At 51.2% G+C, this 26436-nt stretch overlaps 9 protein-coding genes across 9 annotated transcripts; 5 read left to right on the plus strand and 4 right to left on the minus strand.

The window, feature by feature from the left end:
• Positions 1-486: 486 nt before the first annotated feature.
• On the minus strand, positions 487-4314 carry KVR01_013341 (uncharacterized protein; the record flags this gene model as incomplete). Its single annotated transcript, XM_044789270.1, has 7 exons — positions 487-1037; positions 1111-1312; positions 1380-1628; positions 1777-2831; positions 2951-3645; positions 3735-4000; positions 4066-4314. The coding sequence occupies 7 exons, from the start codon at positions 4312-4314 to the stop codon at positions 487-489; spliced, it is 3267 nt and encodes a 1088-aa protein (XP_044637603.1).
• Positions 4315-6400: 2086 nt separating this feature from the next.
• On the plus strand, positions 6401-8763 carry KVR01_013389 (uncharacterized protein; the record flags this gene model as incomplete). Its single annotated transcript, XM_044788314.1, has 8 exons — positions 6401-6449; positions 6502-6570; positions 6637-6743; positions 6815-6988; positions 7069-7434; positions 7738-8163; positions 8214-8556; positions 8618-8763. The coding sequence occupies 8 exons, from the start codon at positions 6401-6403 to the stop codon at positions 8761-8763; spliced, it is 1680 nt and encodes a 559-aa protein (XP_044637651.1).
• A 1071-nt stretch (positions 8764-9834) lies between these two features.
• KVR01_013402 (uncharacterized protein) lies at positions 9835-11415 on the minus strand. The gene is made up of 3 exons (XM_044784034.1): positions 10363-11415; positions 10095-10288; positions 9835-10023 (listed from the first exon to the last, which is right to left on the minus strand). Exons 1-3 carry the CDS (start codon positions 11073-11075, stop codon positions 9896-9898), a joined length of 1035 nt encoding a protein of 344 aa, XP_044637664.1. The 5' UTR covers positions 11076-11415; the 3' UTR covers positions 9835-9895.
• Positions 11416-11716: 301 nt separating this feature from the next.
• On the plus strand, positions 11717-13685 carry KVR01_013384 (uncharacterized protein). Its single transcript, XM_044784666.1, has 3 exons — positions 11717-12002; positions 12077-12146; positions 12202-13685. Exons 1-3 carry the CDS (start codon positions 11919-11921, stop codon positions 13542-13544), a joined length of 1497 nt encoding a protein of 498 aa, XP_044637646.1. The 5' UTR covers positions 11717-11918; the 3' UTR covers positions 13545-13685.
• A 126-nt stretch (positions 13686-13811) lies between these two features.
• KVR01_013358 (uncharacterized protein) lies at positions 13812-15275 on the minus strand (the record flags this gene model as incomplete). The annotated part of the gene is made up of 3 exons (XM_044782848.1): positions 13812-14076; positions 14130-14612; positions 14680-15275. The coding sequence occupies 3 exons, from the start codon at positions 15273-15275 to the stop codon at positions 13812-13814; spliced, it is 1344 nt and encodes a 447-aa protein (XP_044637620.1).
• Positions 15276-16632: 1357 nt separating this feature from the next.
• On the plus strand, positions 16633-18713 carry KVR01_013423 (uncharacterized protein; the record flags this gene model as incomplete). The annotated part of the gene is made up of 8 exons (XM_044783806.1): positions 16633-16789; positions 16856-16908; positions 16984-17274; positions 17344-17791; positions 17839-18107; positions 18155-18360; positions 18420-18483; positions 18555-18713. 8 exons carry the CDS (start codon positions 16633-16635, stop codon positions 18711-18713), a joined length of 1647 nt encoding a protein of 548 aa, XP_044637685.1.
• Positions 18714-19916: 1203 nt separating this feature from the next.
• KVR01_013419 (uncharacterized protein) lies at positions 19917-20861 on the plus strand (the record flags this gene model as incomplete). Its single annotated transcript, XM_044794432.1, has 1 exon — positions 19917-20861. The coding sequence occupies one exon, from the start codon at positions 19917-19919 to the stop codon at positions 20859-20861; it is 945 nt and encodes a 314-aa protein (XP_044637681.1).
• Positions 20862-21037: 176 nt separating this feature from the next.
• Positions 21038-21643, minus strand: KVR01_013383 (uncharacterized protein; the record flags this gene model as incomplete). Its single annotated transcript, XM_044783805.1, has 1 exon — positions 21038-21643. One exon carries the CDS (start codon positions 21641-21643, stop codon positions 21038-21040), a length of 606 nt encoding a protein of 201 aa, XP_044637645.1.
• Positions 21644-24833: 3190 nt separating this feature from the next.
• Positions 24834-26175, plus strand: KVR01_013330 (uncharacterized protein; the record flags this gene model as incomplete). Its single annotated transcript, XM_044794287.1, has 3 exons — positions 24834-25053; positions 25286-26098; positions 26156-26175. 3 exons carry the CDS (start codon positions 24834-24836, stop codon positions 26173-26175), a joined length of 1053 nt encoding a protein of 350 aa, XP_044637592.1.
• Positions 26176-26436: the final 261 nt, after the last annotated feature.

Genomic DNA, 26436 nt, shown 5'->3' on the forward strand with positions numbered 1-26436 from the left:
TTATAATAATAATTATTACTTATAATTTTTATTTTTAATTTTATTATTATAAAATATTAAAAAAATAATATATATTATATAAATAAATAAAAAATATAAATTAATTATTTAATAATATTATTTAAAAATAAAAGTCCTTTTAATATAATTTAAAAAAAAACTTTTTATTAAATATAGTACTATTAACTTATTATAACTTTTAACTTATAACTTATATTACTTATAATCTAACTACTAATAGTTAATATTACTTCTAATAGCGGGGCCGACTTCCTATTTAGTAACTTCATTACACGGTCCACACTAAATTAATCTCTTATAGTAGTTAAGTTCCTAATCCCTATGCATATAAAATGTATGTGACGCCTTCATCCTCAGTCTCTTAAAATCGTCTCTAGATAGAACAAATTATACCTTTAACGCTCAGTAATTATTTTTAACTCCACGGACTTTCTCTATAGCAACACACGCAATAAGGTAGTCCGATCAACCAACTGCGATCAAACCGCCACTAGCGGCGCCCTTCTCCCTGTTGCTACTATGAACAGAACGGTTTATGTCACTGTCAGAGTCACTAGCCGCTTCCTCTTCGAGATCCCCTGCGACGGATTTTCTTCTGTCCTGCCGCCTGAAATACGCCCTCTTCAGCCACTTCCATCCTTCACATCCAGCAAAGAATAGAATACTCTCGACCACCACTATGGCCCATTCCCACGTGATTCCCTCGTGTTTGAACACGACGTGATTGATCACGGGGATGTAAAGTGTCGGGAAGATGGTGACAAAGCCTGCAACAATAGCCCAAAACAGGAAGGGGTTCTGTCGGCTATCATTCCACCATTGGTAGAAGACGTGATACCATCGATAATTCCCGCTCGGGTGCATCGACTTGGGCACTTGTCGGAAAAAAGACCGTCTGAAGTTGACCATCTCCCAGGCGAGGAAAAGTGCGAACCAAGTCAGGCAGACAAATGTTGTGGCACGGGCTCGGAAGACAAGAGTACATGAATCGGAGTACTCGTTGTTACAATTGATGCCTTCCATGAAAGTTAGCGACGTCCACACTGGAACCACAGTTGCCGAATTGACGGGGCTACCGGTGTCACATACCAAGATTGCCATCTCCGAAGCCGAAGACGACTAGGACAAAAGATGCAAGGCAAAGAATTGACATCCAGATGCCGTACACGATCATGTCCACGATAAGCTCAGTCGTGAAGACCCCGGTCTTCAAATCATGGGGCGGACGACTCATAATATCTGGCACAGCTACCTCCATTCCTAGTCCCATGTCGGGCATGCCAGACGTCGCCTTGTTGTTCCATTATAGTCAGCTTTAGCACTTTTACCTTGAACAGGAACAGCCATCCTATACATACCATGATAACCCACAGAATTTGTACAGGTGCCAATGGGAACACCGAATTGCCGTTAACGTCTTTAAAAGCAAGACCCACAAGCAGAGTTGTAGCCTGTGCAATGTTCTCAGCAAGAACGTGAAGCACGAATCTCTTAATATTATCGAATAGCCTCCGACCCTCCTCGACAGCATTCAGGATCGAGGCAAAATTGTCATCGGTAAGAATAATGTCGGCTGCGTCTTTGGCAACATCACTGCCAGCTTGGCCCTAATGTGCCATTTTAGCGACATTCTTTTTTAACTTGGTAGACTCTGGTGGACCGGGAAGATAGCAAGGGCATAGAATTCAATGATGGGTAGTAACATACCATAGCAATCCCGACGTCCGCGCGCACAAGCGAAGGTGAGTCGTTAACGCCGTCGCCGGTCATGGCGGCAAACCTTTTCCTGCGGTGTAGGGCATCAATCATCCTGACCTTGGTCTGAGGCGTACATCGTGCGATGACGCGAGGAAGACTCGTCAAGGCATCCACCTGGTCGTCGGAGAGCTTGTCGAACTGGGAGGCCGTCATGACCGAGGATGGCTGTGGGTTGAAGGGAATAATGCCGACTTGCTTCGCGATCGCCGCCGCGGTCCCGGGGTGGTCGCCCGTCAGCATGTGTACCGTGATATGTGCCTTCTTGCAAGCAGCTACGGCGCCGGCAGACTCTGGGCGCGGAGGGTCGTAGATACCAACGAGGCCCCGGAAGGTCAGACCCTGCTCGACGTCCTCGCGCTTGGGTGCTGCCACGTTATCACCCTTCTGGTGGCCAATCCGAAGCACACTGGCCAGGCACAAGACCCGAAGGCCTTGATTGGCCAGGTAATCGACGTTCTTCATGATGCACGCATTCCACTCCGGCCCAAGTTCGGTAATAGCATCGCGGTCGCCACCTTGGATATGGGTGCAGAGGGGAAGCAAGCGCTCAACCGCTCCCTTGGAGAATACCCAAGATTCTTCCTTTCCAACTTCGGTCTCCTTACTGTAAATGACTGACATGCGCTTGACATCTGAGTCAAAAGGATATTCCGCAACCAACGACCACTCATTTGTCTCGTCCACGAGCCTCTTCCTGTTCCAGTTGAAACGTGAAGCGAAGACCTGCAAGGCAATCTCTGTAGGATCGCCCTTGACGGACCAACTGCCTTGCGCAGACCGCTCCACTTGCGCGGTGTTAGCCATCGACACCACGTTCATGAAGTTTTCGATGCTGACGTGCTCCTTCGTCGCACGCCCGGACGACAGCTCGTCAGCATTCAAGATCCGTTGGTCTTTTTCCGAGACATCGTGGCTCGACTCCGGTGTGCCATTGTGATAAGTGATGGCACCCATCGTAGGGTCGTATGGGTCCTTGGGGGTTTCAAGAACCAATGTGCCTCTTCCGGCGACCCACGCTGCCTTGGCAACCATACGGCCTTGTGTAAGAGTTCCTGAACGAGACAAAATCAGTGACGGTGCTTCCGAGCCCTCGCAACGTGAAAGAAGCATAATGCTGAATGAGTGAGGGCGGGGACAGTGGACCTGTTCCTAAGGGTTTGTCATTACATACCAGTCTTGTCAGAGCAGATATTGGTGACAGCGCCCAAGGCTTCTAAACTGTCCAACTTGCGAACAATCACATTCCTCTTGCTCATGTATTTTGTGCCGACAGCCATGGTGATTGTCAGGACGACGATCAAACTCGCAGGTATCATACTCAGTCCCGTTGCCACACCGTAAATTACGACCTCGTTCGCAGGGCTGAACTGGTTTGCTGCTTCAACGATAAATGCACAGAGGCAGGCAATGCCAAACAGCAGGATTGCCAGCTTGGACAGCTTCCTCTGCAATGGCGTGCCTACATTGGTGCCGAGGAAGTTACCAAGCAATGTCCATGCAGTTAGAATCCACGCTTGGAGGTATTGAATGGGACCGGCCGAGCCGTCTGCTCGACGCTTGACTGGTTGGATGACAGAATCTTTATGACGAAGCGCAGCCGCTATCTTGCCAATTTCTGTTTCCATTCCCTGGGAAACGGTGTCAGTATATATGAGATGGTCTCTGAAGTAAATTGCTGGACGCACAGTGGAGAATACTACCGCTCTGGCCCGGCCTTTTGTGACTGTACTTGAACTATAGGCCACATTGAGACGATCGCCCGCACCAGTGTCTGCATCAAAGATGGAATTTGCATTCTTTGCAACGGGCAACGACTCGCCGGTCAGCAATGCCTCGTCTGTTTCCAGATTGATAGATTCGATCAAGCTATTGTATCTCAAGTTAGCAACCTGTCATTTTAGTCCAGTCGGCTCGGGATTGAGCGCGTGTGTCCATATCATTGTCAATGGACCTACCGTATATCGGCGGGCACGGTGTTTCCAGTGACGATCTCGACAATGTCACCAGGGACAAGTTGCGATGTGGGGATAACCTTGCTGGATCCCATGCGGATGACTTGTGCAGTGGGTGAGCCCAGAGTGCGGATACTTTCTAGAGTCTTCTCGGCGGAATACTCCTGAAGGAACCCAACCACGACATTGAGGAGAACAACAAACGCGATAACACCTCCCTCAATCCAAGACTTGATTGCAAAGCTGGCAACCATGGCCATAATTAAAACCTGAAACAGTAAGCCCATTAATCCTGGGGGTGCAGATGACGGAGTAACTGGGTTAATTGACTAACCATTGTAAGTGCATTGAGCACCTGGTTCATGAGAATCCGGATGGGGCCTGACCCGCCGCTACCTTCCAGAGCATTACTGCCATATATCCCTTGTTTCTTAGATACGTCATCGTCTCCAAGTCCAGTTACGGGATCAGATTGAAGTTGAGCGAGAACTTCTGTAGCAGGTAGGCAGTGAGCTGGTTGACTCAGCGATGGAGCGCGGTCGCCAGTGTTGCCGCCTTTTTTCGCGGATGATGTGCCAGCCATGGCTAAAAGTCAGACTAGGTAGTTGGATGCGCTCCTGGCACGCAATGCGAGTATGGCCAAAAATATCTCGAGGTGTATACCGTAACTTCCGGAGTTTCTGATATATGAGAATTAAAACCAAGAAAACAAGACCTAAGGGTTCGGCACTGCCATGACCTCCTTCGGGATTTTCTCGAATAAACGATCACTAAGTGTCCTGCGGTCTTTAAGTATCCCGAAAGTGCCCAAGATGATACACTCTTCCGGTTCACCGCTGCGTGAAGCATTTCAACGCCTCGGCGGTGACCACGCACTATCGTCGCCGGCACTTTTGGTACAGGTTCAAGCGCATCTCGGCAAAACGCAGCTCGGACCTGCGTGAAACAACACCTTATCGTGGCAACTCCAATGGAGAAAGATCTTGGAGGTCCCCTACAACCAAGGGGCTTTGACGGAAACAGTAGCAAATAGGTCGTGGCTGCAAGGCCGCTGTTGCGCGATGAAAAGTCTTGCTCGCTCTTGGTCTGCTTGGGTAGCTTGGCCCGCTTGCTCGGGCGGCTTGTCGAACGCTTGGCTGTCACACAAGACATATTGGCCTTCAAGTCGGCCCTGAGCCTGCATTCTCTCAGTTCTTGGCTCCAGCGTATCGGTATGTGATCTGCGCTATTGGCCACGCCCAGTGCGCTAGTAAAGAAGCCGAACCCCATAACAAAAACCCGCTAACGTTGCCACGACTAGATCCATGATTTTGCTAGTATTACCAGTCATTTGTCGTTCTAACCCCGCCTGTTGAGGCGACTCGCAGCCGTTTCCTGTGTGCGTCACCACGGAACTCGTCATGGAGTGTTGTTGGCTGACTACCTTTTGGGAATATGTTCCATGGGTGAAATATTCACTTCGAGGTTCCGCCGCATAGCTGCTTCGGCCCCTTGGGCGCATCCGTCAGACACCTGTGACAAAGTCAAACAAAATTGGCGCCCCTGCTGCAGAGGTTCTTGGTTGCAGGTGCCTCGCCAGCTCGCTCGCTAAGCTTTCCAACACACTTCCAAGGCCGGCATTCAGATAGTTGGAATCTCTTGGGCCTCAGGGGCTTGCTGATCAGCATCAGCCAAGCTCCCAAGACCCCAACTAGCTACTCATTCTCCAGCTTTTATTACCCGCCCAGCCGCCAAGTAACGCCGGGTGGGTACAGGAAGGCAGACTCACCGATAATCTCCCCGTGGCGATTTGGCCTCTGTTACTTTCCCAAGCCTTGATGGCTGGGCAGTGTGTACCTGAAAGAAAAGTCATCATTGTACCGAAACCAGCGCAGTACGTGTCTTCCAACTGGTCTCTACTCACCGTGACCTCGGATATGGATGTTGAGAGTGTTCATTAATACGCGCTTTCCGGGGGTGTAAACATAATCGATACTCAGCACGCACTATGTGGTTGTGGAATGACAAGATTACGACTCCGGTAACATGACATGTGATCGGGATGGTTGGGCAGGGGAGGGTTAACTTATACTCTCATGTTTTGGCTTTCCTGGACGCGTATCCGGACTGATTGGCTGCGGTTTGCAATGCTTGGTGTTTCTACTTTTGGAAGCCCAAGCGTGGCCCACTCGCCTTCTTCCGTGGCATTCGAACTTCTGGTTTCACTCGCCCCGGAACCTACGCGAACCTCTGTTTCGGTGGACCACGCACGCTCCCGATTGGGACTTGCCTCAGCTGGCGTTCAACCCCTGAATGATTTTCATTCTCGCCCGTCCTATACATAGTATCGGATGTCTGCCACACGCGCGCTACTACTGAGTTCAGTTTGACTACACTTCATTTTCTTTCCAGTCTTCCCAGTTTCCTCTCTTGATAGACTGCCGTTTGTTCCAAACTCTCCGTCTGCTCATCATATAACTCATCGCGTCTTTCATCTTTGTCCTGAAAATGTGTTGAACTCGGCTGGCCGACTTTCCTATTCTACTCCATTGGGTGTCTTCCTATCACTTTACGTCCACTCTGGCGCAGTTCATTGTATTGCTTTCCTTTCCAAGCGAGATATTTCCTTTCCAAAAGAGATCCGTAGACTTCTGCCTTCGAATTTCAAGCTGTTCCAGGCGTCGTTCAACATGCCGAAATTAGATGTCAGCGAGCTGAACGCGGTCATTGCCGTGCTAGGTAGGTCGCGCACGCCTATGATTGATCACGTCCATACTAATGCGTGTTCAAGGCGCTTTCATTGTCATTTATGGTTTCTCGTCTGTCAAGATCAAGCAGGTCTGGTATTTGGGCGAAGCATGTAAGTTACTGCTTAACTCATTTCGACGTCGCCGGCAAAAACATCTTACTGAGTCACTTGATGTAGTGCCTGCCGTACTCATTGGTATCATACTGGGTCCTGTGTCTGCAAAGTTCCTTGACGCCGAGAGATGGGGGTCTGCTGCCGAGGGACAACAAGAGAGTATCACCCTGGTAAGCAATTTGCCAAGCCGTACAAGCATTCAAACAAGCGAAAAAAAAAGAAACCACTGACAAGTTAAAAGGGTATATGTCGGGTCGTTATCGGCGTGCAGCTCGTCATCGCTGGCTTTCAGCTCCCTGCCAAATACCAAATGCTTCGATGGGTCGAGATGGCAATCTGCCTGCTGCCGGTGATGACTCTGATGTGGTTGTTCACCACTGTTTGCATCCTCGTCACCATTCCTAACCTGTCTCTGGTGAGTGACCCATCGCCCCTTTACCACTTCGACCCCCACTGCCCGGCACAGTTGAGGCCTGACACGTTTGTCTGATTTAGCTTGCTGCCCTCGTCATCGGGTCTTGCGTCACGTGTACAGATCCTATCCTCTCTCAAGCTGTTGCCAAAGGCCCTTTCTCGGATAAATACGTGCGACGCGATTTGCGTGAGATAATTTCGTCTGAAGCGGGGGCCAACGATGGTTTTGGTTTCCCTTTCCTTCTGTTCGTCTCCCCTTACCAATTCTCGCATGTCCGCACTGACATCTTTGTACCAGGCTTGCGGTTTATCTCATTCGCCATGCGGACCTGGCCAATGTCGTCTTCAAAGAGGGGATTACAATTCCTCAAGCAAGAGCCGCCCTCTCTAGCCTTGTCAGCAGAGCTACAGAGGCGGCCGCAGAAGCAGCTCACGATCCCTCCGTCGGTCGACTCGGCGGTGGTCTCGCACGGGCCATGCAAGAATGGTTTGTTGAGGGCTGGTTGTACATCGTGCTCATGAGCGTAGCGATTGGGATTGTCTTGGGCTACGGCAGCTTGTGGGCCGTCAGGTTTTCCTTGAGGAGGTATGTTTCGAGTGTCTCTACTACATCTAAAGAAGTCGGACTAATTTTCATCGAAGGAAATGGATCGACAATGAGAGTCTTCTGCTCTGGCCCACAGCCCTCGGAGTAAGCAGGAGCCAGGGCATATGATCTCTTAAAAATGCGAATGAGCTAACCGAGGATAGTTATTCACGATCGGAGTATGCGGGATGCTCGGCACTGACGATTTGCTCGCATGTTTCGTCGCCGGAAATGCCCTGAACTGGAATGGACAATTTCTCGAGGAAACCGAAAAGCGCCATGACGAGGTCAACAGCTGTGTCGACGTTCTTCTCAACTTTGGTGGTTTCATGTACATCGGAGCCATCATGCCATGGGAGGCCTTCAATCAGCCTGACATTACCGGCATCACTATTGGTCGTCTGATAGGACTTGGCATCCTCGTCTTCATCTTTCGACGCATACCTGCCATTTTCATGGTGTACAAGTTCATGCCCAAGGTTGTCAAAGATTGGAAGGAGGCTTTGTTTATGGGATACTTCGGCCCAATCGGTAAGACACATTCTCCACCTGTGGTACATCGGTTGGCTGACATGATGGATTGCAACAAGGTATCGGTGCTGTATTCTATGTGGAGCACACCCGACACTTATTTCCCAAGCCCGGAGAGGCTCTCACAGTGGAAGAAGACAACCTGACTCGAGCAATGATACCTGTGGTATACTGGCTTGTGCTTTTCTCGATCATTTTCCATGGGCTCTCGATTCCGGCCCTCGACCTATTTTACCGGTGGAAGGGCGTCCAACCCATCGTTGAGGACAACCCCGCAGAAGTTCAAGTTCTGTCTAGCACCCAGGCCCTGCCAAACAATTCCTATAGAGACCCGAGCAAGCGCAACAGCGTCATGATGATGAACCGGTTTTCCCGCGGCTCCACCATCCAGTATAATCTCGACGACAGTGTCAAGGACCGCACGAACTCATGGGACTACATGAACAAGAAAGGTTGGCAGTTCCAGTTACCCTACCCCAATAGGTCAGCAATGACAACTAACACCTGTTAAAGACATTGAAGAAGTTGAGATCGTGAACGACGTGCACGCAGTTTCTGATCGCTACCGGTCCAACGGACCAATGCCGGGCAACAATATCGAACTCGAGGATCGTAACGGCCTCGCCGAGAATGGGCAAAAACCGAAAGAGTGGGTCTGAAAATAACTTGGAGTGTACGATAATCGAGGTTTTTCAACTGCCAGTGTCACTCGCTTGAAAATCACGAAAGGTAGTCGGCGTACTTCTTTTGATAACGTCTGCCCATTTGATTTTACTATATGCAATTATATAACAGCAGCTATTAAACCTTTATTAAAGGATATAATGTGCTTATAGATAAGATATTATTAACTATATACTCACTCTTTTAAGTTTTTAATCTTTATAATAAGTTTAATATATATAAATCTATTTTATAAAGTTATTTATAAATTAATATTTAATATTTAATATTTAATATTATAATTTAAAAATATTTTTAATATATTTTTTAAGTACTATATATTAATATAATTAATATTTAAATAAATATAAATTCTAAATATCTTATAAATTTAAATATATAAAGTTAACTTTATATTTAATTTATAAACTTTAATAAATTATTCTTTATATTATAAAAAAGTTAAAGTATTTAAATTATTTTATAATTCTATAATAATAAGTAATATTAATACTTTTATTTATTTATTAAATTTCTTTTAAAAGTAAGTTATAATAAAACTTTAATAAAAATAACTTTTAAATTAATTAAAAGGTATTAATAAAAGTAAATAAATATATAAATATTATATTATAATACTTTAATTAATAATTTAATATTTTTAAATATTTTAACTTTTATAATAATAATATTATAATTATAATCTATTTTAAAATATTAATTTTAAAAGTATAATATTTTTTATATTTATTTTATATATATTTTAAAGTATATATAATACTTTTATATAATAATAAGAAATTAAAACCTAGTGTTTAAAAGAATATAATATTAATAATAATAGTTATAATATAATAAGTGATCTTAAAAGTTAATAGTTAATAAAATAAAACGTTATTACTCTTATTACTTATCGCTATGTTATCCTATTCTTAAGGAAGCGATGTTAAGACCTAGTGATGCTGACCGAACTAGATACTTTACTTTCTTCTTATTTCTGTCGTCATCACGACGGTGTCTCACTTGGAATCAGCAACATTCAAGAGAAACACCCATAGCCTGTTTTTTTCCACGAAATGTCTCTGCCCGAAATCATCTGCCACTGTTTCCCCTAACATCATATCATTATCAAGCTTCGAGTGGCAAGTTGAAGATTCTGATAGCGTTTCTTCTTCCTACTGCCTCTTTCTCATCTGGCGCAATGTCTACCCCCTTCCACCAGTCATTCGCTTCCTTCATCGAATCATAAGGATAGTCTTCAAATGCGTCAGTCAAAGGGCCGTAGCGGCATGAGTCCCTGGAATGAGCTGAGTGTCTTAAGGCTCACCGATTGAAAACATGCACCGGTCAATTCCCATTTGCTCGATGCAGAACTTTAGCCCGGAAGTGGAAAAGTCACCTGAGGTGGTGATCGAGACATTGTGTTGAAAATAGTAGCTGTAGTCTTCTTTCGAAGGCCTGGTAGCTTTCTTGACTGGCTTGTTGTACCAGTGGTCCGCCCTCCATAGGTTGAAAGGTACACTGGGATTATGTCAGTCGAATGATGCGTAGGTTGACAGGCACAACCACCTGGGCAGCATCCGACTCAGACCCACCCTTCACCCAGATGCCCGGCTACGATCTGCACGCCGGGAAACTTGTCAAAAATGCCGCTAGAACAAAGGGCATAGATATGGAAGCTCAGGTCCAGGTGGAAAGAGACCGCAGCTCCGAGAAGGTGCTTCCTCGGGCCCCATTTCGCGTGTGGTCCCTCGAGCTCTTGTGATGTGGGATACCGTGGGTGGAGGTAGATCGGAACACCTAGTTTCTCGACTTCCTGCCAGAACAATTCGTATTCGGGCGCATCGTAGTACTTCTTGCCAGCACCATCCCCGCCGAATGTCTGAAAGTCATTCACCATGGCCCCGAACATACCCAGGTCTTTTACCGCTCTCTTTAGCTCTGCCGCCGCCTCTGCAGGTGAATGCATCGAAAGAGCGGCAAGTGCTCCGAATCTGCTCGGGCTCTTTGCTACCTCCCCAGCCAACCAGTCGTTGGCATTTTTCGCAAGGTTGGCAGCCTTCACGGGGTCTCTCTCGCCTTGTGCACCTGGAGAGGTCAGAGACAGGAGCATATACTCGACACCCTCGGCATCCATGTCAGCAAGACGCTGATCGTGGATGTCCATGAGCTTTTGGGTCAGCGAGTGGTGTTTGAGCTGAGAAGCATCTTGGCCAGGCGCAAAGAGCGACGCAGTTTCGGCCATCCATGAGATGCCCTCGGGATTGAGGACAGCCTCCTCTATAGCGACGGTCCCTTTGCGAGACATTTTTCAACTGTTCCGAATTTGATTCTTATCCAACAGTGGCTTTTCCTTATTGGAATGATAAAGGGACTCGGAGGGGGGTAGGCGATTCGCATGCCCAGGTGGTTGAAAGCCCTATGTGGTTCAAGATCGGTTATGATATGAGTAGCACTTGAGCATGACCGCATGCACCACGCTGCCCCAGACGGAACACGGCATTACGACCACTGATAAGTCGTTGGGACCACGAGGACTAATGCAGCTTTGATGCGGTATGCCTCGGATTTGGCCCTCGGCAAGTGGGCTGGCAGTGTAAGCCCCATGTGTTGTCAGGAAATCACCACTCGCATGCTCCCAGTGTAACATTGATCCGTTACTCGGGAAGAATTATGCCCCGCATCGTTGGAAGGTGAAGTCGAGGGCTGGGCATTATGGGCGCCAGAACCCGATTTGCCGATCACCAGTTCGTCCACCTGGACCCTTGTATACCTAGGGGTAGCTATTCCGTAAGAGGGACCATGCGGGCCAGCCAGGGAAGCAGTTGACGCGCGATGGTCGGCATTATCAGCCCCGGTGCGTTAGGTACCGATTTAGTGGATGCTTCCATGGTGGAGGGCGGTGCATCAGGGCGAGCAGGGGAGTGCAATGCATTGCAGCAGTTCATTGATTACCTAGGTACATCTGCGGCCGCTAGAAACAAGCCGGGTCAAGCACAAACTTGGCCAGTTCCGAGAATCTTCCCAGGGTTTGCATTTCCCCGCGTCTCGCGACTTCCGATGCCAGCGATTATTCTAACCCAGCATTTTCACCCCATACTTCTACAGATTCTGTCGGAACGTTTTCCTACTAGACCACTGGAGAATTCATATGGTATTATTGACCATGGCAGAAAACGGGAACAAGACGAACGGCTCGACAGAGTTTCATCCTCGAATGCTCATTAACGGCGAGGTAGGCTTCGAGTCATGCTATGAATACAGCGAGTAGCGTGAAAGACTGGTGTACTGATGGAAGAATAACACTAGCTGGTCGAAGCATCAGACAAGAAGACATTCACGCTGCACAACCCAGCAACTACAGCGAAGCTCGCTGATGGTAGGAAACCCAAACACAGAGACTCATCAGCACGAGACTGAACAAATCTCACTAGTCCCCGAGGCGACTGAGGACGACGCCAATGCCGCTGTCGCAGCAGCAAAGGCGGCTTTCCCGTCATGGTCAGAAACAGCCCCCGCCACGCGCGGAAGCTACATGCACAAGCTCGCATCCCTCATCCGGAGCCACAACGACGAGCTGGCGGTCCTCGAAGCTCAGTCCATGGGAAAGCCCGTTGGGGGGTATTACGACGCCTATGCTGCAGCCGTCAAGTTTGACCACTATGCAGCGTCCTGGGATCAGATCAAAGGCGAGACCAGTCTGAACACACCGGGTAAAATCAGCATGACCTTCCGTCAGCCATACGGTGTCGTCGCTGCCATCATCCCATGGAACGCGCCGCTGCTCTTCTTCGCGTTCAAAGCGGCACCGGCACTGATCACGGGCAACACCGTCGTGGTAAAGACGAGCGAGAAGGCCCCACTTGCTGCCGCAAAGGTAGCTGAGCTCGTCAAGGAAGCTGGCTTCCCCCCTGGCGTCTTCAATGTGATCTCTGGTCATGGGACCCCGTCTGGAGCTGTCCTCGCCTCCCACATGGACGTCCGCGCTCTTAGCTTCACTGGCTCTGCCCGCACCGGGAGGCTTATCCAGGAGGCGGCCGCAAAGTCGAACCTCAAGAAGGTCATACTGGAGCTTGGCGGAAAGTCCCCTGCACTGGTCTTCGAAGACGCCGATCTGGACAAGGCGGTTGCCGACACGAGTCGTTCCATCCAGCAAAATAGCGGACAGATCTGCATGGCCAACAGCCGCGTCTACGTGCAGAAGAGCATTGCCTCCAAGTTTGTGGAGGCCTTCCAGAAGAGGTTCGCTCAGGTCAATGCCGGAGATCCAACCAAGAAGGAGACGAACCACGGCCCCCAGGCCGACGGCTTCCAGTACAACAATGTCTTGAAGTACATCGAGGAGGGCAAGACTGCGGGTGGCTCACTTGCTATGGGCGGCAAAGGGAAGCTGGACAGCATGGGAGGCTATTTCATCGAGCCGACGGTCTTCCTGGACACCCCAGAAAACAGCAGGTTCATGAAAGAGGAGATCTTCGGGCCGGTGGTCAATATCAGCACCTTTGATACCGAGGACGAGGCCATCAAGGTAGCCAACGACACCGAATTCGGCCTCTACGCAGCGGTATTCACCAAAGATTTGGACCGCGCTCTGCGAGTTGCAAAGGCGCTAGAAAGTGGATACGTGGGGGTCAACACCACGAGTCCCAACATCGCCCCAGACATGCCCTTTGGCGGGTACAAATCCAGCGGGCAAGGACGTGAGGGAGGGACGAACAGCTTAGACAACTTCTTGGAGCTCAAGACCGTCCTTATTGATCTCGGGTCTCGACTTTGATAGATTTGGGGGTGACGGAATACACACATATATGCTGTAGCTTCACTACTTTCCCGCAACAGAATTGGTTTCCACCTGCAGATTACTTACATAGATTAGTTAGTGACTAGCAGAACACATGTCGCGACTTTAGTCCCTAAAGGCTCAAAGGTACCGTCCAAAGCCAGTGATTCTGGAAATTACCTAAGGGTCTACCTGTTCATCTAAGTTGACGGCAGACGTCTAGCGTCTATATCGGCCATAGTGTCCAATACTATCCTAGGGTACCTAGGTCGTGGCCACGATGGTCTCAACATGCTCAACAAATGCGGAATTGTTCTCTCCCTCGGCTCCAGCCCCAGGCCCTGAGTGTCTCTTGAATACCTCATCGAAGACAGTCTCCGCGTGGACTTCTGCATCGTGAAAGTGGATCCAATCGTCCCGAGGCATTGCAATGCTCTTTGGGTCCTCCCGGACCTTATTCCAATCAGTCTTATGCCACATGTCTCTTGTGGTTTCGCCCGTCTTCTGTACTGCCTTGACTCGGTCGTATCTTGGCATAATGATTAGCAAACGGCGCGCCAGTCTTTCCTCAAAGGCACATACCTGATCTCCTCGTGGGTCTTGAGCGCCGCCTGGACGTTTTCCTTGCCAGCTCTCCGGAGACATATAGCAATGGTAGTTCCATCCTCCATGGCCTGTGTAGCCCCCTGGGCACTGGTCGGCAGGAAAGGGTGGGCAGAGTCACCCAGGAGCAGGATCCTGCGCTTGCTGCTCACCCAGGTCGGGAGCGGGTCGCGATAGACGAGCTTCCAGTCAACCAGGCTGGGCGTCTTTTCCACTATAGCTTTACAGATCGGATCCCACCCCTCTAGGACCTTGTACACGTCCTCTAGCTTGCCAGGGAACGACCACGACTCGTCGATGTCGTGCTCATCCTTGTGGGTGAGCACCCAGCAGCAGTCAGACCCATTCTTGATGGTGGAGAAGAGGAAATGCACATCTGGCCCAATCCAGCCGTTAAACGTATCCCCATTCTCACAAAATTCCTTGGTGCGGGGATCCTTGATCATGTCCGTGTTGGGAAACCTGGAACCAACGGAATGAGACTCCTGAAATAAAGTGAAGAGGTCTGTGGTCTTGGGGGTGTACATACCAGGCTCTCCAGACGGCATAGCCGCTGCTCTTGGGCTTGTCCTCGTATCCAAGCACCAGCTCTCTTGCTTTTGAACGAACACCATCTGCTCCAACTACCACATCGGCAACAATTCGCTCACCACCCTTGAGAATGATACCGGCCTCGTCTTCTGTTTCGAAGTACTCAGTAACGTTCTCGCCGAGGCGGATTGGGATCCCCAGCTCATCCCTTGCGTAGTCGAACACGACCTGATGAAGCTCGCCCCGGTGGCCGTTGAAGACAGGTGCTTCTTTGTTTGAGGGAGGGGTCCTTTGATGGAACATGACCTCTCCGGTGTCATACTTGTGGATGCGGAAACCATACTCGCTCAGGTCGATGCTGAGCTTGCGCAGGCGGTCCGAGATCTCTCCAGGGTGCTTGCCCCAGCGGTAGAAAATGCGACCGCCATTAGCGCCGAAGGAGATGATATCGCCAAGGACTTTGAGCTCCGGAAAAGACTCGTACACCTCAACATCATGACCTTGCCGGTGGGCTTCTATGGCAGCAGTGAGACCGCCGAACCCTGCGCCCACGACGACGACTTTAATGCCAGTCTTCGGCTTGGTGGTAGCCATGCCTGCTTAAGTGGACTGCGAAATTAAGGTGTGTACCCTCGTATGTGGTGTTACTCCGGAAAATGATACCAACTCTGCTCGACGTACTTGAGCCGTGTGCGGGCCAAGAGATGATGATTCTGGGTGGAGTGGGTAAAAGGTTGCGGGGAGAAATGTAGATTGCTACAGATACCATCCAGGTCAGCCGAATTGGTCCTGAAACGACGGTACTCAAGACTAATCCCCACAGCACCCCCGCCGGCGGATAGGAAGTGGTCACGTCAAAAGCGTACGCGAAGCCAACTTATGCACAGGCAGCTTCTGGGTCCCCGTCAGACGGCCCCTCAGTTCCGGCTGCCCTGGTCATCGACACTATGGCTGGTCAGGTGGCCATCGCAGGGTGGTAGATATCCCGCGGGTCATCTAATGGGTTAATTGCAGCCTGTGTGCCCTGCGACTCTGATGGTTCGGATGCCCACCCAAACATGGCAGCTTACAGGGGTTTTCATCCGTGCCCTTGGTTCCCCCGTCTTGTCTCCCCGCACTGCCAAACTAGATCGCATCTGTCACTTGGCCGTCAAACTTATTCCGTTAGTGGTTGGAGGCCACACATTGATGTGATCGGCCTGCAGAAGTGCCAGCCGTCAACATATCAGTCAGCTATGCCAAATCCAGCGCTATTCAGGGCGCCTTCACTCCCAGCAGAACACGAGACCAGACTATAACGCTATTGAGTACCTCCTAAAATCCCGGCTGCTAGACGATTTGAATTTGACCCCATAATACTGCCACAGCATGCCTACAGAACAGGCGTGGGAGAGGTCGGCAATCCAGGGCACCCCTTGTTTGCTCCTGCGAAGCTACCCCGGATTTCGGATAGACTAAGATGGGACTGATCAGGGCGGGGACTTACCCCAGACTCTACGTGGATCTGTGGAGAATCGAGAACCGCAGGAAGTGTGCAGGCCGGCAGTTATCCCATTTGGCCAGGCCCTTGGTCGGCGCCAGATCAAGAATGGTCTCCGGCGTGACATCTCACGCGTCGCTGCTTCAGCACGCCACCAGTTGCCCAGCAGCTGGGATGTGACGGCAAAATGCGCTGTGCCGTCGAAAATCATATTGGATCAATGGCAGGAGACCAATCTGGCAGCCAGGAGCCCTGGAGGAGGCCAGCGACGTCGCATTACTGTATATACCTGCGGCAGGCTCGAGCGCTACTGGGCCGTAAATATGAAGCCTGGCTCCTCTCAGGGTTTCTCCAAGATTATCAACATGTAGCATTCCTTTCCTTTTCGACCGTGTCTTCCCAATCAATACCTGAGATCACCTTCCCCTCCCACAGATTTTTCGGCGCCGTCACGCCTCCGGCACGTTCATCATGAAGACCAACGAGACCATAGAGTCCAAGCCAACGAATTCCAGCGATGGATTGAGCAGCCCGAACCCAAATCAAGTGAAAAGAACTTACTCAATCAAGGACCACTGGAAATGTCTTGCAGCTTGCACTCTTGTGTCTATGTGCCCTTTCCAATATGGTATGTTTCTACGCCAATACGCCGCGCTGCCCTAGACCCAAACAATCTGCTAACCAGGAGGATAAGGGCTGGACTTTGGCCTTATAGGAGGATTGCAAGCCATGATTGGCTTCCTGAAGGTATATAGCATCGCGAAAGCCTCCCATAACTCGGTCAAAGCTCCGTGCCCCCAACCACCTTCTGACGTCGACTAGATCTTCGGGCATGAAGCACCAGAGACCCCATTGGGGTGGAACCTGTCCACCGAGCGTCAACAGCTCATTTCATCTCTCATGACCCTCGGCGCGTTCTTGAGCTCGTCGACAGCAGGGCCTATTGCTTCATTCATGGGCCGCAAGCCCAGTATCTGGTCCGCCAGCCTCTTGTGCTGTATTGCAAACGTCATCATGATGGTCACGACAAATATCAACGCGATATACATAGGCCGTCTGCTACTGGGTCTTGCCAATGGTCTCTTTATGACATTCTCGCAGCTTTACATTCAGGTGATTGCCCCAAAATAATTTACTCATAAGGTATTGGTGGAGAGTACAGCTGATAGTAAACACAAATAGGAATCTGTTCCCGCACGATACCGAGGTCTCATGATCTCGTCATTCCAGGTGTGGACGTCAGTCGGATCCTTAATTGGTACCATAGTCGACAACTTCACAGCCAAGATCATGAGTCGCGAGTCGTACCTGATCCCGCTTGGGTTGATATACATCATTCCCGTCATAATGTCCGTCGGCCTCCTGCTGGTACCCGAGTCACCCAGATGGCTTCTTGAACACGGCCATAGGGAAAAAGCCCTCAAGTCCCTCCTGTGGCACCGGCCGTATGGCCAGGCGGAAGCAGAAGAAGAACTCAAAGACATGCAGGAAGCATTGGAAGGAGAGATGAGGGAAAAGAATAGTGTCGCTATCAAGGACATGTGGACACATCCGATCGACCGCAGGAGGACTATCCTCGCAGTCTGCGCCATAACTCTTCAAGGTGCCTCTGGCGCAATGTACATGATTGGTGCGTACGCCTGATCCCGTGCTGCGAACTTGGCTAACGCGCCTTAGCTTATGGCACCTACTTTTTCGAGATGGCCAACATCGGCAATAGCTTCGAGAACTCGTGCATTCTGACAGCTGTCGGTGTCTTCGCTATCATACTCAACAGTGCTGTTGTCACACACATCGGTCGCCGGCGAGTCTTCCTCACCATTGGGCTGTTCATCTGTGGGCTATCTCAGCTTCTCACAGCCGTGATTTACACCGTGCGACCCGGAACTCAGTCGACAGGGAAGGGAATAGTTGCACTTGCGATTATATATATATTCGGCTACAATGTGAGTCCGTAGGGCCTTCTAAGCTTTCACCCGCTGACAAACTTCAGGGGATGGTTGCCACATATGCCTGGATCTCGGGTGGAGAGTTACCATCGCAGCGACTCCGGTCGTACACATTCGGCCTGGCCACAGCTGTCGGCTTCTTCGCTGCATGGCTCGCGACATTCACTGCGCCGTACTTCATCAACCCTGAGTCGCTCAATTGGGGACCAAAGTACGGCTATATCTGGACGCCCTCTTGCTGGATCGCTGCGTAAGTTCCCACCCCCCTACCCGGACCAAGGTTCTGGACGAGATACTAACACGTAAAAGGGCTTGGGTATACTTCTTCCTTCCCGAAGTTAAGGATCGATCACTTGAGGAAATTGATGAGATGGTAAGCGTGAAAACTTGACCCTGTATCGACTTGGCGACAAGACGCGATGACTGACCCACCATCACTTATAGTTCGAAGCTCGCCTCCCCGCCAAAAAATTCCGCCAGTATGTATGCGTAGGTCGTGCTGGTCGTGAGGCGGAGAAGAAGGAAGCAGAGGTAGTACATGCAGAAGAGGTTGTCTGGGCCGATGGAAAGGCCGCTTCTGAAGCTGCTACGGCTATTGCCTAAGGGAACCTGAAGATCTACATGTTCGTGATGTCATGTCCTGTTCGACTAGTGGCGAGTATCCTGGGTAAATGGATCCCAGAATTGCCTATACTAGCATAAGCCTACCGATTTGCCATATACGGAAGCTCTCAGATAGTCTCGCGATAGGGTTCTTCGCCCTCAGAACGTTAAATGCTTTCGCTCATACCTGACGTTTGCCACTTAAGTGACCCTTTGATGCGATCGATGCACTAAAACTTGTGAGTTGGCAAGTAGAGAGGAGCTAGCCCCTGATTGAGCAACACCGCCGGCAAATATGTACTTGTTATACACTGATATGCTCACACAGCTAAAGATCATCCTCGCGCATCAGATCCGCTGTGACAGGAACTCTAGTATGTCCAGAATAGCAAACCCAACCCAGCCTTGGTATAAGGAAACGACAACAAACCTGCTTCCTCAACTGTTCAAGCTTAGGTTTACTATGCGGCCCCTGAATTTGTGTAGTTGGCTGAGCATCAACTGTATTCTCTTTGCCGGCATGAAGTCCCTGGGTATCTGTGGGAAAGTACGCACTGGAGATCTCATCCTCGTCTACGTGTTATGTGTAGAAGTCACCTTTCGCGCACGGGTAATACTTATTCTGCAGCACTACCTCTCACAGCCTGCCATCTTGAGAAACAGTCCGTTTATCAAGCACCAATGATACTTCACTGACCCAATAGCACCAGACTGCTCATTCTTCGAAACAGGAACCTTGGACCAAACTATTGTTGCGCAATGTCAAGTCTCTATCGGTAATCGATCAGCCAAACTGCAATAGCCAAATTCTTTTAATGTTTGATAGCTGCAGGCTCTCTAATACTCAATAAAAACGACTGGAACTCTCTCATGGTTTATTCCTCTCCTAGGTACATATTTGCAATACCTATCCGGGCCCAGCAGACCATCGAAATAGCCCGGAGCGCGGACTCGAGGTCGGGAGGTGGCGCCGGGTGGCGCCGGGTGTCAATGCGGCGTCCGCTTTTGGCCCCGACGGCCGTTTCGGGAGCAGCATTGAAACAGCTTGGCGCTTGGCTAGTCCTCGCTTCGTTGCAGACAAGCGAATGCCAACAGTACCAACTTCAAGTTGCAAGCATCTCAAGCAATCCGCCGACGACACAATCGAATCCACACGTTCTGAGATGCAGTAGAACGAAGTTTATGTGATCATCTCTTGTCGCGATGCAGTCGGCACAGTACTCACGGCTCCCGACGCTGCCAGACCCGGACTCGTTCGAGCTGGAGCCCGACTACTTCGAACTCGAGAAGCTCGTCCTCAGCCCGCCTTCCCGAAGTGCCCGGCTGAGGCAGTGGGCGCGCCGCAATGCTCTCTTCGTGGGCCTCGTCGCCCTGTTCCTCACAGTTGCGACGCTCTACATCACGGCGACACTGGCGGCTAGGCCGGCGCTGGGCTTCTTGGGCGCGACGACTGGAGCGTCTCTGAAGCAGGCAATCGAGGAGCAACCTGCCGATAGGCCCAAGATCGTGGAAACCGACAAGGGCATCATGCTAGAGGTGGGCCCTGACAAGACCGAGATCGAAGGCGACCAAGGGCTTCTCACGAACGACGGCAACGCGGTCGATGTACAAGGGGCTGGAAATAACGGCAACGTGACTCTGGACGTTCCTGGGGCGGACGTCGTGGCTGAGGATAAAAACGGCCAAGCATCTCTTCAGGGAAAACCTTCCCAGCAGCCTGCACAACAGGAAGAGCCCCCCGAACCCACCATACCGATCAAGGCAGTGTTCTACAGCGGCTCCGAGGGCCCAAAGACATGTCGCGGGCACGTTCTCGCCGTCATCAACCTCCCGAAGCCGGCTGGGATGGGCGAGCCCGGCCTGGCGCAGTGCTACAACTTCCCCGGCGAGCAATACTCCGGGTGTGCCAACTTCATGGCTAACAAGGTGGACGGCTGTGCGGCCAAGGTATTTGCGGACACGAACTGCAGGAATTACCTCAATACAGCGGCCTTTATGGTCGAGGACAGGGCGGTCGGGGGCCACTGGCGCAGCGTGGAAGTGCAGTGTGGCATCCCAGAGCCTGACCCTGCCACGCTGGGAAAGCCTCCCATGATGGACAAGATCTCGTCGATGGTAGACAATGACAAGGCAAAAGGCGGAAAATGACGGACAATCAGAGACCCTCATGCACAACATGAGGCGCGTGGTCATAACTGGTCGGCCGGAGAAAGCCAACCATGCGTCTACTTCTAATACCCACGAGGAGCGGCATGAAGCGAGTGGAATTGCGTGTCGACTAAAGGGCTATACACATCTTGATCTGGACATGGACAAGAGCCCACTCAATCGACCTCGATCTCGATGCTGTCCGAGGCAAATGTCCCAGCTACCGCACCACCGCCGTGCGCCCCCTTCTCGATCGCATCGTTGCTCAGCTCACCCCTCGGCTGTGGCCAAACCCCCATCCAACGCCCCTTGACCGCGACCGTCGACTTCTTGCCCTTCAGCTTTTCGGCCGGCACCAGTATCTCCTTGAGCACCACCTGGTTCTCCCGGCTCTCCCCGGGAGCCAGGCTAATGAGCGAGTCGTCGCTGGGCGGCGTCTTGCGGGAGACCATAATGCGGTCTATCTCCAAGGGCTCGGAAGCACCCGAAGGCGTTATGCTGAACAGGCCAAGGGAAAGGGCGAGCTCGTCCAGTGGTGACTCCCACGAGAGGATTGTGACGGGTGAAGGGGACTTGTTGGTAACCTTGACCGAGACCGTTGGTGGGGACTTGGACGCCTGGCTAAGCGAAACTTGCAGCTGTGAGAGGACTTCGTTATCTTGACTGGCCATCTTGTACGAGGTTGGGACTTGGTCGAGGTTGTGGTAGAGAAAGGTTAGGACGCCGAAGACGAAGAGGCCGGTGAAGATGGTCTGGAAGGTGAACTGTCTTTGACCAGGCATTGGCGATTGTGCTGGGAGTGACGTCACGCTGTCTGGCGGTCTGGTGGATCACTCAGGCCCCTAAAGTAGTGTGATTGTGTGAGGAGGCTGCTGTGGAGCAATATCATGCGTTTAGCAGGCGCATCACATGCACAGAAATATGATCAACAAGTTCCTGAATTCAACTGGTGCTACGTCGTGAGGGTTTGTGAATCTGGTTGACTGAATCCGGGCAGAGGCTTGGTGATGAGGATGCGAGATACTGTCTTATCCCTTATGTAAAAATACCTTATCTGACGCACCCTGGGTTGAAAAGGGGTCAACAAATGCGCCGACCATTTAAGAACTTTTACCTCGGATCAGACTGATAATTGGGCCGGGACAACCCCGCACCATGCCCTATCTTGGCCCAATGCCCACAGCCTGCATGTGAGGTGGGCATCGTCTTGCCTGTCAGGACCTGGCCGACTTGAAGCCTCGATGGTACTCGCACCGAATGTGCCTGCACACATCACGATGTACCCTACCTAGGTAGGTAGGGTAGACAGGATAGGCTCGCACGTTACAGGGTTCTGTTACCAGTCTTGGTTGCTGCCCTGGTACAAACCACTGGCAGGACATACGTTTAACAACATAGCTCTCAGGGCCATGAGATAGCCTGATTGAAAATTCTCCCAGGTCCACTTCGGCGACTTTCTGCTGCAACACAACCACGTACATTCATCGTCAAATTTTCCGGTTTAATGCTTGAAAATTGACACTCCACAAGCAAACTCAGTTGGCAGAAGAAGACTTGCATAGACACACTGGCAATAAAGTTCCCAATTCCCCATCCACCCTAATACCGTCACCCATGCTAATAAATAGTCAAGAAAAGTGATCTGATAACGCCTCGCCACTGGGGAAGCTCACCCTCGGCCACTTTCAAATGAGACCCACGGCTTTGCGAGCACATAATGTTCATCCAATCCGATATAGCAACCCCGCATGCAGCAAAATTGTCCACTACCACGGTGCTCTGTCTACACGTCAGCACGTGGACAGAATCCACATGTTGCATAAACTTACAAGTCTACTGCGGTGTTTCTTGTGTTGTGTGGGGAGACGAGTCCCGAGAGCCGCCGGTGGTGATAATTGGCCGCCCGACAATATGTTTGAGGCAGACTCATGTGGAGATGAGGCTTAAGTGGCACTGCCAAGCAGCGTTAGAGCCCATGAGAGCGGCCTTGTGGTAGGTTCCAGCGGGGAGAAGCGTCTCTCCCCTGGGCTCGATGCTACGAGCCCAGGCCGCTGTAGGAAGGCGGCCCCTGGAGGCGGCTTGGCGCCGAGAGCTTGGGACATTATGCAATGCCGGGCCCGGACTTTGGTTGGCAGACAAGGGGGCTTGTTCCTGGCCAGTTGTGAAGAACGACGTGAAGAACTACCCACTACAATTTGTGCGAGTGGGGAGAAACACCAGAACTCAGAGTGGGAAGGGTGGGTTCCCGGCCCCGGCCCTGGGAACTCTATCTGGGCCTTCCCGAGTGCCAGGGGTCCTGCACTCGTGGGATGTACGGAGTAAACGTGATTAAGCTTATACCCGAGCTTCTTGAGGCTCTATCGTCCGCCTGACTTCTAAGACACGGCCGTTGTTTTGTCACGGGGATCTGGAGTCGAGACTCTTGTCACGACAGCGTCCACCCTGCCACCTCATGCCCCTGCAAGATTCACACAAAATCTGTTCTCCCAGATCATTGCAACTTGCGGAAGGTGTCAACAGAAGTCTGGCAAGCTCTTCAGAAATGATCCAGCCTGGTGCTTGTCAAGCTTTGCGGGCAAGCGGGTAACAAACATCCCAAGCCCCTGGCCCGCAGGGCCCGCTTGAAAACGGCACTTCAAGTGGAGAACGGGAATGCAGGTCACTTCTCGGTCGCCGACTCGGAACAATCAGAGCCAGCAAGGAGATATCACCGGGATCATGGACCCGCGCCCGCGAACCACAGCAATCCTCACAAGGCCCCCGGGGTGGTTGCGAACCATGTCCTCGCCACCCCGGGACTCCATGGTACTCTATTTCAGACGGCCCCCTTCATCATCGTGGCTCAGGGGCTTGCTAACCAAAAGCAAGCACAGGCCTACTGCAGCATTTTGCTCCCTGGGGGGGCTACAGCCGTTGTCTGCCTTACGATGCCTTCTTCATTCGGAAAGCAATTCGGCCCGGCCAGGATACAACCACAGGAAAGAGAAATTACAACAGCTTATTATTGGTAAAACATTCTGTGAATGAAATATTGTATTCCCGTGCTGAAACAAGCATCGTCGCTCCTGCGATGGGTGCAGGTCATGGGGCACAAGGTAATCGGTATCAGTCCTCAGCATGTCGCACGAGATAGGGATCTCGTCGACATCCCAGGCGCAGAGGCCTTCGACATTTCAGCTGCAGCGTTCTTCTGCCCTCATCGTCAAGTACCTTCACCCAAACCCTACCACTACGAGCAGCTACTCCGTAACTACACTAATCATGCACATGCATGCCAATCCGGCACTGGAGACTAGCTGCTACTCCCCAAGAAAGCTTCACCCCTTCCAAGGCGTCAAAGAGATCGCGAGGCTTGGCTTCTTGCGACCTTGGTCCGCCTCCTAACACTGACCCTATATGCGTACAGGGGCCACCCTTGAAGTATATGACAAACGCAGCCCATATTCGTCCTATCAAGTCGCCTTCTCTATAGTTCCCGACATCCAAACATCCCGTTCACGCCTCCGCAATATCACTGACACTCCACAACCTGCAGCCCCTTCCCCGAGAGACCATCTGCACTCCTTCACAAAATGTCCGCAGGAGCTCGCCACCGTCATTTATGGCACCGTTAGCCGCCACAGGACCCTGTGCACAATGGCCACAGCTTCCTGATTTGTGACTCCCGCCCGGCTTGGGGCGCATTCCTTGCCGTGTTTTGGGCGATGCTTCTATGTCACTCCCCTATTCAGGCTTAGATTCGCTATGTCAGAGGTTTAACCACCCACTCAAATAAAAGTACGCACGCCTTACAGATATTCTCTGGCGGCGGGAGAATTGAATATAAAGAATGGGACAACACCCAGACTCCATCATCTGATCTTACCATCCCATACCTTCCTTCACCTCACATTCCTTCCTCGGCACCTTCACCTAGGCAAGCATATCCTTCACTTGGCCAGTATCTGTTTCAACCAGTAGCCATCAGTCAACATGAAGTTCTTCACCGGCCTCTCCTTTGTTGCGTCCGCTCTTGCGGTCCCGATGGAGGTCACCAGGCGTGACAGCCCCTTGAAGGTTGAGATCCAGAGTGTTGGCAATTCTGCAGTCAAGGCCGTTGTCACCAACACTGGTTCTGAGCCCATCAAGCTGATGAAGACTGGTTCCATTCTGGACCAGACTGCCGTTGAGAAGGCCGAGATTTTCTCTGGTGGTACGTTTCCGTTTCCCTGTGTCATGGTTGAACCCAGCAACCCTTGTCGCGAGATGCACCAAGTGTTTCTCTGATACTGCGGGGCCGTGGTCTATGATTCTGCCCAGCATCATGCCACGGCAGTTTCGTACGACCTGCCGAGAACGCTTGACCTGCCCTTTACACGTATGATGGGTTCTGTTGCATTAACAGTGTTTTTGTCCGCACGGATGAGCTAACAGGCTGCATCCAGCTGACCAGGTTGCCTTTGATGGCGTTCGTCTCCAGCTCCAGACCAGCAACGTGGCTGAGGATGCTTTCCAGACACTGGCCGCCGGTGAGAGTGTCGAGGCCGAGTTCGACCCTGCCGAGGTTCATGATCTCAGCACCGGTGGTGACTTTGACTTCCTTGTCCGCGGAACATTCCTGACTGCGTCCGCGGACAGCACCAGCATTGATGGCGCGGTGCCCTTCGACAGCAACGTTCTGGCAAACCACGTCGATGGAGTTGCCGCGGCCAAGGTCCGCCGTGACTTTCACGAGAACCTGAAGCGGACACAGGTTCAGTCCGACTGCACAGGAACACGTGGGACCGCGCAGCGCACTGCCTTGAGCAATTGCGCTTCGCTGGCTCAGAAGGCCGCCGCCGCCGCCACCAACGGCTCTGCGGACAAGCTGACCGAGTACTTCAAATCATCGACGTCGGCCACCCGCAGCACTGTCGCCGGTGTCTTCAACAAGGTCGCGACCGAGTGCGGTAGCACCACGTCGGGTGTCAGCACCCAGTACTGCACAGACACGCTCGGTTACTGCTCGAGCAACGTCCTCGCCTACACAATCCCCTCCCGTAGCCTCATGGTCTCTTGCGACTTGTACTTCAGCGCCCTGACTGCGCTGAGCACCCAGTGCCACGCCCAGGACCAGGCCACCACCACACTTCACGAGACCACCCACCTGACCCAGATCAAGGGCACACAGGATAACGGCTACGGCTACCAAGCCATCCAGGGGCTGTCGTCCGCTCAGAGCCTGAACAACGCTGACAGCTACGCGCTGTACGCCAATGGTGCGTCCCTATCCCACACCGGTCTCGTGCTGTCAGACGCTAACTTACTCGATACAGCTATCCAGGTTGGCTGCTAAGTGCATAGGCTGATTCTATGATCTGTCTGGGAACACCATCACGTTACCTAGTCAGTGGTTCGGGCCACCCATTTTGTTTCAGCTTGTCTGGGTTGGGCTGAGTTGTGCATAGATAGTGCTCCTGTGCTCTTCCTTTGTACATATTCTAACAAATTCCAAATTCCTTTCTGGCTCAAATAAGAGCTTGTGCAAGTCGTGAAAGGCCACTGCGTGCTGTGTGATTCTCTACATTGCCCCAGTTTACGAATTTGATCAGGAAAA

Source organism: Diaporthe batatas, assembly GCF_019321695.1.
Source record: "Diaporthe batatas strain CRI 302-4 chromosome Unknown Contig00026, whole genome shotgun sequence".
NCBI lineage: Eukaryota > Fungi > Ascomycota > Sordariomycetes > Diaporthales > Diaporthaceae > Diaporthe > Diaporthe batatas.